Raw genomic sequence first — 10,875 nt, 5'->3', positions numbered from 1 at the left:
CGTTTTCTAAATCTGTAATTAAACACTTACCAAAAAACATTATCATAATAATCGAATCGAACCAAACCGTAAACACCAGTACATCAACTTCTTTACCTACAAACTTTATAAAATAACTAGAGTTGAAAAAAAATAATAAAAACAAAAATGGGCCCCACTTGGTGTAGACCCTATATACTTTTGAGGTGGGGTAGGGTAGTGTGTTGTTATTAACTATAAAAACCATACCCCTATGCTAACACAACTCAGTTGAAGAGACTCTCCTCACACAATACTTATCTCTCTCTACACATATATTCACCCTTTGAGGCTTGACAAAAGTCTCCGTCAATCTTGCTGCCGTTACCGTTATATATTCCGTCAGCATGGGCGGTGATAAAGCTATTAGCCTTGAAGGGATTAAAAATGAGACCGTTGATTTGGTATATAATTACAAACTCTTCTATTATTATTATTATTATTATTGTTGTTGTTGTTGGTTATAAGTTATAAGGTTCCCGTTTTGGTTTTAATATATTCCGTCATTCGATAAAAAGTTATAGGTTAGAAATCATCATTAATTGCATGCAGGAAAGTCGATCGACTTAGGCCTGATCATCTCGAAGACACAAACTTTTTATGAAAAATTTATATATATATATATATATTAGATTATTTTGCTACAATATTTATGTTTTGTTTATTAAAATTACAATTATCATCGTATCATTTACTTTTTATATACGAGTTATCGAATTTATATTTTACTTAAGGCCTGAATTTACACTCCTGTTATAATTTTTAGCTATTTTTGATGATGACCCTTATTGCATGCTAACTTTTTATTATTTTTTAACTTCAAAATCACTAAAACATTTATGATCTTGATTTTTGATTGCATGTGACAACCAATCACAGAAAGCTGATTCGGTGTATCTGTTAATTTAATGCTAGCAAACAAATAATTTATATCAGTGTCGGTTATAAAATTATAATTTGTAACATCGTATTTTGTTTTGTTTTGTGTTCTCATTAGGAGCATTTTAGTTCCGTACGTATCGATCCATCTGAATCACTAATTATCTAATAATAGTTTAATATTCATTTGATATCACGCCTAAATCCTCCATTTTAGGAGTAATTTTCTCTCTTAGATAGTTATTGACTTATTGGTCAAATGTAGGGTTAAGAAAGAAATAAATACAAATATCAGTCAAAGGAGTCGAGCTGCTCGTAAGATAATCAAAATTTGATCGATGAAATCCTGGAAATGAGACGAACCCAAGCTTTAAATAAAGCTTAGGCTTGTTTAAGAGTTTTCTAAAAATATGTAAAAATTAATTAATAATTAATAAACAGGTAGAACCTTGAGTTTGAAACCGAAAACAAGCCGGACTCGGCTTGTTTACATCCCTAGTGAAGTGGCAACAATTATTGGGGATTCATAATTCATTTCTCTTTGTAACATAATAAACTAATATTTTGGAATAAAATTTAATGCAAATGAACATATGAATGAAATATTGGAACATGATCATTAAAGTACATGTGCGTTACCACATGTATTTTTGTTTTCACTTTAATAATAAATTAGGTATTTTTTTTAATTAGATTATAAATGTTAATAGAATAGTACAAACTAAATTTATTATTTAGGTATATATTTTTAATTAGATTTAAAAATTAATAAAAATAAATATAGATATAGGACATATAGAGTACTCCGTGGTACCCGAAACTTGTCTATTTTGATGCTTTTAATTTGGTTTTTTGTACCACTTTTGTTAGCAGTTCTGACCAATGGAATCTGACTCAGTCTTCTGAATTTAATTTAATTTAATTTAAATAGTTTCTATATAATTTACAAAAAAATTATTTTTATTTAATTTTTTTTTATTAATATTAATTATAAAATGGGATTTAGTCAAGTAACTGCTTTGTCATGGGAAATCTTTGATATCACTTTAACTTTTTTAGTTTTTTTGGACTTTTATTTATTAAGTGCCGTGATTGATAATTGATTGGTTGATATATTCAAAGAAATAATAATAAATATAAAAGGATGCATCTTTTGGCTTTGTGGTCCACCTCTTTTTTGTTAGTTTAAAGGTCAACTTCTGTATTAATTCAACTTCATGTTCTATTGTTTCCTATTACTTTTAGTCATCTATCCATGTGAAAATAGCTTTCTACCTAATCTTCACAAGTCCACTCTTTTATATAATTGTTATCTTTGTGTTTTATACACCAAGTAATCAAGTATACGTTATATCGTGTCTGATATTATCTTGAATTAAGTCACTATTAATGAGAATAAGTATGATACGTGAGTAAAAGTAGATACATGACTTAAAAAGTAATTTATTTATAAGTTTACTTTATAAAATCCTATAAAATCCAAAAATATGATTATTTTTTATTTTTTTAAGTAATTGTAAAGATTTGTGTTCATAAAATATTTCATGTAGAAGTAAAAGTGACTCAATGGAACAGTAACTAAAAATTTGGTTAAATAAAATTTAATCACTTTTTTTATTTGACAAAGTTATTATTATTTATTATTAGCCATCTTTTAATATTATATCATATTTTCCTTAAAAAATTAATTTAAATAATTGTAATTTTACTTAAGCTAGTGTTGTTTTTATGTATGTTTAGACATATTATCATACTTTAATGTATATAAGTGTATCTACTAGCTAAATATACAAAGCATACAATTACAAAATAACTATAATACACCTAACTAACCTATATTAATTCTTCTAACATTAACAGTTGGAAGCAGTTATGACCGTTAATTTAGTTAATTAAGTGTTGTTACATATATCATTTAGTGAGTTAAACAAGTTAAATGAGCACATGTTTAGTAAATGATGAGTCACACATACTACATAGTGAATAATAATCTTTGTATTTGTTAATACAGGAAAAAGTACCGATCGAAGAAGTGTTCGAACAGTTGAAATGTGACCGCGAAGGTTTGAGCTCAGATGAAGGAGCTCAACGTCTCGAAATCTTCGGTCCCAACAAATTGGAAGAAAAAAAGGTACACTTGATTAATACAATTCTCTTGTCACATTTCTAACTTTCAAATATTAATGGTAAACCTTTTTTTTTTTTTTTGTAAATAATAGGAAAGCAAAATCCTCAAGTTTCTCGGGTTTATGTGGAACCCGCTATCGTGGGTCATGGAGGCTGCAGCCATTATGGCGATTGCGCTTGCTAACGGTGGTGGTAAACCACCAGATTGGCAAGATTTTGTTGGTATTGTTTGCTTGCTTGTTATCAACTCAACTATCAGTTTTATTGAGGAAAACAATGCTGGTAATGCTGCTGCTGCACTTATGGCTGGTCTTGCGCCTAAAACCAAGGTATTTTAATGTTTCTTTATTTAGATATTTAGTCTGGCAAAACGGTCGTTCGTTTAACTTTAACCGGACATACTTGGTTCATTAAGAAAATGGACATGTCGGTGTTTGTTTATGTTTGTTTGTCTGTTAAATTCAAATGATTTTAGTATAACAGACATAAATGAGCAAACATTAATGTAAACAAACGTTCATGAACATAAATGAACGAACGAGACACGTGCTAATATTGTTCATGTTCGTTTATTTATTAATGGTTCATGAACAGTTCACTGAACGTTCGGTTCGTTTATAGGCTTATGAGTAACGAGTTCATGTGATTCTCGGTTTGAGTCAAAACAAACTATTTTAGAAAAAAAGTATCAGTTTTGTTAGGGTCCTGACCAAAATGGGTTCGGACTGAAATGAGTCGTTTTTGAAAAAAAAAAGTTAAAATAGGTTCGCCTGTAGGGGAGAAAATGACTGAAACGGGTCAAAACGGGTTGACATTTCTCGAGTTTTTTTTTCTCGAGTTTTTTTTTGAACGAGAAAAACGGAGAAAACTTTTTAGTATTTCTACCTTTTTAGTTTTTGATTTATATTTCAAGTTATAATTTTTTCATTATTTTTTATGAATTTGTTAATGAGGGGTTTTTGAAATCTCAACCCATTTTGACCCATTTCAAAAACCCCTCATTAAAAAATTCAAAAAAAATAATTAAAAAATTATAACTTGAAATATAAATTAAAAACTAAAAAAGTAAAAATATTAAAAAAATTTCTCCGTTTTTCTCGTTCCATTAAAAAAAACTCGAGAATGTCAACCCATTCTAACCCATTATATACATTTTAATACAACCCATTCAACCAATGAGTAGACTTGGGTTGACCAGAATTGACCCCGTACGCAAATTTTCCCAGGTTCTACGCGACGGTCGTTGGAGCGAACAAGAAGCTGCAATGCTGGTACCCGGAGACATTATAAGCATCAAACTCGGTGACATAGTCCCAGCTGACGCGCGTCTACTAGAAGGCGACCCGTTAAAGATTGACCAGTCCGCCCTCACCGGCGAATCCCTCCCAGTCACAAAAAACCCATACGACGAAGTATTCTCGGGTTCAACTTGCAAGCAAGGAGAGCTAGAAGCCGTAGTCATCGCCACCGGGGTCCACACATTTTTTGGCAAGGCTGCACATCTAGTTGACAGCACAAACCAAGTTGGACACTTCCAAAAGGTCCTAACCGCCATTGGAAACTTCTGCATATGTTCCATTGCAGTCGGAATGGTTGTCGAGATTATTGTTATGTATCCCATTCAACATAGGGAATATAGAAATGGTATTGATAACCTTTTGGTGTTACTTATTGGTGGGATACCGATAGCTATGCCTACGGTTCTTTCGGTTACTATGGCTATTGGGTCACATAGGTTGTCGCAACAAGGTGCTATTACTAAACGTATGACTGCGATAGAAGAAATGGCGGGAATGGATGTTTTGTGTAGTGATAAAACCGGGACTTTGACGTTAAACAAGTTGACAGTTGATAAGAATTTGATTGAGGTTTTTGGTAAAGGTTTGGATAAGGAACAGGTTTTGTTGTACGCTGCTCGGGCGTCTAGGATGGAGAATCAAGATGCTATTGACGCTGCGATTGTTGGCACGCTTGCTGACCCGAAAGAGGTATATTTTTGTTTGTTAATATTTTGTGTTAATGTTGAAATGTGTCTTATTTTGTTGTTATGGTTTTGTAGGCACGGGCGGGTATTAGAGAGGTGCATTTCTTCCCGTTTAACCCGGTTGATAAGCGGACTGCTTTGACTTACATTGACAATAATGGTAACTGGTTTAGAGCTAGCAAAGGTGCACCCGAACAGGTAACGTGTCGACTGCTGCCCATAATAAATAATAACATAACACTAATAATAATAATAATAATAATAATAATAATAGTAGCAGCAGCAGTAATAATAATGATAATAATAATATAATAATAATAATAACACTAGTAGTAGCAGTAGCAGTAGTAATACTAATACTAATACTAATAAGCTAACAGAAGACTTGTTGTTTTTGAATGTTGAATCAGATTTTGACACTCTGCGGGTGCAAAGAAGATCTTAAGAAGAAGGTTCATGCAATGATCGATAAATTTGCTGAGCGCGGGTTGAGATCTTTGGGTGTTGCAAGACAGGTTTGTATTAATATTATGTTTTTAATGTATAACATTGTAAGTATACATGCTTTGTTTCTTACTTCATTTTTGGTAAATTTATAGGAAGTGCCTCAAAAATCAAAAGATAGCCCAGGCGGTCCGTGGGAGTTTGTCGGTTTGTTGTCTCTGTTTGATCCGCCAAGGCATGATAGTGCCGAGACCATTAGAAGAGCTCTCAATCTTGGTGTTAATGTCAAGATGATTACTGGTAAGTATAATGTGTGTGTGTATATATATATATATATATATATAAATAAGGATCCTAACAGAACCATTTGCAAATTAAGAACTTTGAGAACCATTTTGGACCACTAAAAAAACCTATAAAAAAATATTTAAAAAAATTATAAAACAAAAAAACAAAATTTTAAAAAGTAAAAAAAACCAAAATTCTTATATTTCATTCCGGTTTCACAAAAAATAAAAAAAACTTCGTATTATACACATATGTATAATTTCATTTAATCTCAAGTTACGTAATGTACACATATGTATATTATTATTTACCTTAAATTGTACATATGTGTATAAAAAAACATGTATGTACATATTATACATATATGTATAATTTAGCTAAACAGAGACGTTTTTTATTTTTATTTTTTATTAAGAAACCGAGATGATAAATAAGAATTTTGGTTTTTTTACTTTTTATATTTTTGCATTTTTTTGTTTTATGAATTTTTTTATTTTTGTCTTTTTTGTGGTCCAAAATGGTCCTCAAAGTTCTCAATGTGTGTGTGTTTATATGAATATATATTAATATAGATTAATACTGATGTAATATATATAGGTGATCAACTTGCTATTGCTAAGGAAACTGGTAGACGGCTCGGTATGGGAACAAACATGTACCCGTCTTCATCTTTACTCGGTGGACACAAGGACGAGTCAATAGCTTCACTTCCAGTAGACGAGTTGATTGAGAAAGCCGATGGGTTCGCTGGAGTTTTCCCTGGTGCGTGTTTATTCGTTTAATATTATTCAAATTATATTAAATAAATTATTAAATTTGAGACATTATTTTAAACAGAGCACAAGTATGAAATTGTGAAGAAGTTACAAGAGAGGAAGCATATTTGTGGTATGACTGGAGACGGTGTGAACGATGCACCCGCTTTAAAGAAGGCGGATATTGGTATCGCGGTTGCTGATGCTACTGACGCTGCAAGAAGTGCTTCTGATATTGTGCTTACCGAGCCCGGGCTCAGTGTGATCATCAGTGCTGTGCTTACCAGTAGAGCTATTTTCCAAAGAATGAAAAATTATACGGTTAGTCTCTCTTGTCATATGAGAACTTGTGAAGCAAAACTCATGGGCCCACCGATACCCTGCTAGCTAGAGGTGTGTATGGGAACTGATAGTTCGGATTTGGGCCAATTACTTTTTGCCCGAAATTTTTTTAGCCCAAATGGTAAAAGTGTAAAACCGAAAAAACTGAAGCTAAACTGAACCTGAACCAAGAACCTAAAGTTTGGTTTTTGAAAAACGTTTGGGTTTGGTTAAGTTTCGTTTTTTTAAGTTTTACCATTTGGGCTTGCTTGAAAGTTTTGGGCCGAAAAGATATATTGGCCTAGAATAATAATTTTGTGCATAAATATTTTTTTAGTTAATGATTAAATGATTATTATACATTTGGGCCTATGGGCTATAATTATAAAATTTGAATTACTTAACTTTCAAAAAATATAAAAAGACAACCCTTCGGTTTGATTTGAGTTACATGCAAACCAAAACCAAACCGAAAATTTAGTTTTTATGAACACATAACTAAACCAGTCATCTTATTTTTGCAGATATATGCGGTTTCTATCACCATTCGTATTGTGTTCGGGTTTATGTTCATCGCTTTGATATGGAAGTTTGACTTTTCTCCATTCATGGTGCTTATTATCGCAATCCTTAACGACGGTTAGTTTTCTTTTCTAACAAATGCTAGTTTACGATACTTAATGTTTACTGACACGCGTTATGTTTTAAAGGTACTATCATGACAATCTCGAAGGATAGAGTGAAACCATCTCCATTACCAGACAGCTGGAAGCTTAAAGAGATCTTTGCCACTGGTGTTGCTCTTGGCGGTTACTTAGCTTTAATGACCGTTATCTTTTTCTGGATCATGAAGGATACCGACTTTTTCACGGTAAGTAAACGGGCTAAAACATGGAAACCCAAACACGACCTGTTTAGTTTGTTTAACTAAACGGGCTGATAATTTTTTTGTCTGCAGGATAAATTTGATGTGAAATCTTTAAGGAACAGTGATACCGAGATGATGGCTGCGCTATATTTACAAGTCAGTATCGTGAGTCAAGCTCTCATCTTTGTGACCCGTTCTCGTAGCTGGTCGTTCATTGAACGACCAGGGTTCTTACTAATGGGCGCTTTCCTAGCAGCACAACTCGTAAGTTTTTAAATTTTTATTATTTTTGATTTTTTTTTTGGGAATCACATAACATAAATGATAAAACCCGTATTTTGTATAAATTTCAGGTAGCGACATTAATCGCGGTATACGCAGAATGGGGTTTCGCAAGAATCAAGGGGATCGGTTGGAAATGGGCTGGTGTTATCTGGCTATACAGTATAGTGTTTTATTTCCCTCTTGATATTATGAAGTTTGCCATTAGGTACATCCTTAGTGGCAAGGCTTGGCTCAACATGATTGACAACAGGGTATGTATTAATATTTTCAATATTTTCTATATATATATATATCATAAACTTTAAATATATAATAAAACTTACAAATATGTCTGTTTTGTGTAGACTGCTTTCACAACAAAGAAGGATTATGGTAGAGGAGAGAGAGAGGCTCAATGGGCCCACGCTCAACGGACACTTCACGGGCTTCAAGCACCCGACACATCAAATCTGTTTAACGAGAAGAGCAACTACCGAGAACTGTCTGAAATAGCCGAACAGGCCAAACGACGAGCTGAAGTTGCAAGGTACTTTAACTCTTTAACATGCTAACTAATAGTCTTATATAAGTTTTTTCACACGTGAAAACATTTAATAAATGCTCGGGTGTTTAACTTTTTATGCATGTTTAGGCTTCGGGAAGTGCTTACGCTCAAGGGTCATGTTGAGTCGGTGGTGAAATTGAAGGGGCTCGATATTGATACAATTCAACAACATTATACAGTATGAGGAGTGTTTGATAACGGGGCGGGGTGGTTTTTAACTTATTACAGAGTCGAGGCTGGAGATGTGTTTTATGCTGTGGTGCAGTCTCGAGTGTTTAAAGTTTATGTTATCTTGTAAAATTTATACATGTAAACGGTTTGTGTTTGGTCGGTTCTTGTTAGCTAAAGTTGGAATGTTTTCTATATGAATTAGTTTCTTTTAATTATTATGTGTTGGATGTGATGAACAAAGACAATGGTGCTTAAACTTAACTCATAACATATTTAACATACCTCAAACTATATACATGATAATTAATTAATTATCATGCAGAATTTTTTTTAGAGGGATGTCATATGCTAATAATAGAACTAGAGGTTAGATTGTGAAAATGTAATAACTAACTATATGGTTTGAAAACCATCCAAACCGAACCCTGAACCCCCTATTTTAGATAAGAATTTGGGTTCGAGAGTCTTATCCAAGCGGTTACACATAGAGACGTTTTATTCCATATTTTATGAGTCATGTAACTTCAAACGAATTAAAATTTATGCTTGTACTCTATACTGGGTCCTTTCTAGCCCCTTTTCATTTTATATGGCTAGGCCGTTTCAAAGTCAAATTTGGGGCTTCAAATAAATAAACAATTGACAAGATTTGGGCCTGAGATTCGCACAAACATGCGAAGGTTTTTCCAAGCGTTCGGTTATCATGACATTTTAATAACTTAATTCATACCTTATGAGTTATTTAGCTTCCGAAAAGTTATGCACGCCTTTTATGTTGGGTCCTATTCTATTTCTAGCCCTTTTGCTTTTATCTAGTTGAGTTGTATACGTATCTACTTCAAAGTCAAAATGGGGATTCAAAGATTTTGGATAGGATTCAGGCCAATAGTCCCGCAACCAACCTATTGCATTTTGTCCAAAGCTTTAAACGAATCAAAAGTTATTCCTTTCTTTTAAGAGCATTTACATCGCATTTGCATATCAACGTCACCAAATTTGACGTTTAATTATATTCCCCAAAACATTTATAAAATTTAGGGACTCACTAAACCAAAAATACTATAGTAAAAAGATTATTACACCTCCTAAGTTTAATTCTTTTTACACTCCCTTAAAAGTATTATTACAATAGTCCTATTGTAAAAATTATCATGTCATCAACCATATTATACTTTTTTTTTAAAGGAAAATTGGTTTTTATTAGTTTAAACTATTGACTTTTGGTCATAGCCGGTCCCAACTTTTAATGTATTTGTTCCTTACGGTCCGCGGCTAACAGAATCCTAACACCGTTAGTTTCGAGTCGTCGGAAAAACGTTGTTGGCCGGGAAAGTCAATTTTTTTTTTTGTCGAAAAACACCACCTGAAACCGCCACCATCACCATTTGACTCACCACTAACCAACCACCATCACTTAAGCACCATCAATTGATTCCGACGATGGTTCTAGGGTTCCGGCGACCTTAATTGAGGCTTTTACTAGAAAAAAGGTTCCTAAAGGTATGATACAAAGTTACCATGACATTTGGGACAAAATTATTGAGTTTCCGGGAAAAGATGTGTATTTTCCAGGCAAAAACGTTTTTCTGGCGAACTGAAACTAACGGCGTTAGAATTCTGTTAGTTGCGGACCGTTAGGAACAAATATGTTAAAAGTTGGGACCGTCAACAGCCAATTCGTTAGTTGGGACCGACAGTGACCAAAAGACGATACTTGGTACCAATAAAAACCAATTTTCCTTTTTAAAAATACTTTTTATGGTACATTTGGGGGGTCTAATTGTTCATCCCTATATGATGTTCATCTTTGATCTTTCCATGCCCCATAGTGTGTGTTGCAATGAAGTTATGCCAAAGTTTAGAATATTATTTCTAAGTTCATACGGTATAATTAAATATAAATAAATAAATAAACTAGGCAAGAAAACTAATAAAAATTAGTGCACTTAGATTGGCCTCTATAGTTCAGTATAAATGTATATATGTTAGTTGCTACAAAAATACATGTAAAAACCAAAGAAAGAAATACATAAAAACATGTGTTACTTTCTATTTAAACTTAGATCCTGAAAAAGCCAATGTGGTCTCTTGTTATCTTGATTATAAATTGTACCCGAGTTTGCCAACAAACTTGTTTCTATCGTCGCCATAGACTCGTTGCCTCCAGTTTGATAATGACGGTTTTGTGATC

At 32.9% G+C, this 10,875-nt stretch overlaps 1 protein-coding gene across 1 annotated transcript; it reads left to right on the top strand.

The window, feature by feature from the left end:
- The first annotated feature begins 225 nt into the window (after positions 1–225).
- LOC143601928 (plasma membrane ATPase 4-like) lies at positions 226–8,899 on the top strand. Its single transcript, XM_077079205.1, has 15 exons — positions 226–422; positions 2,909–3,028; positions 3,117–3,353; positions 4,251–5,012; positions 5,084–5,206; positions 5,419–5,523; positions 5,608–5,752; positions 6,338–6,502; positions 6,578–6,816; positions 7,341–7,455; positions 7,527–7,687; positions 7,775–7,948; positions 8,038–8,220; positions 8,314–8,495; positions 8,601–8,899. Exons 1-15 carry the CDS (start codon positions 366–368, stop codon positions 8,695–8,697), a joined length of 2,865 nt encoding a protein of 954 aa, XP_076935320.1. The 5' UTR covers positions 226–365; the 3' UTR covers positions 8,698–8,899.
- The last annotated feature ends 1,976 nt before the right edge of the window (positions 8,900–10,875 follow it).

The sequence above is a fragment of the Bidens hawaiensis genome, unplaced genomic scaffold (assembly GCF_021521415.1).
Source record: "Bidens hawaiensis isolate Kalapana, Puna unplaced genomic scaffold, B.hawaiensis_p1.1 tig00057639_1, whole genome shotgun sequence".
NCBI classification, from domain to species: Eukaryota; Viridiplantae; Streptophyta; class Magnoliopsida; order Asterales; family Asteraceae; genus Bidens; species Bidens hawaiensis.
This window is presented reverse-complemented; position numbering and strand designations above follow the sequence as displayed.

Bases quoted from the DNA above. Each gene is read 5' to 3' on its own strand.
- LOC143601928 (XM_077079205.1), top strand. From the start codon at position 366: ATGGGCGGTGATAAAGCTATTAGCCTTGAAGGGATTAAAAATGAGACC. The intron at 5,013-5,083 runs GTATATTTTTGT...ATGGTTTTGTAG, and splicing joins CGCTTGCTGACCCGAAAGAG to GCACGGGCGGGTATTAGAGA. The intron at 6,503-6,577 runs GTGCGTGTTTAT...TATTTTAAACAG, and splicing joins GTTCGCTGGAGTTTTCCCTG to AGCACAAGTATGAAATTGTG.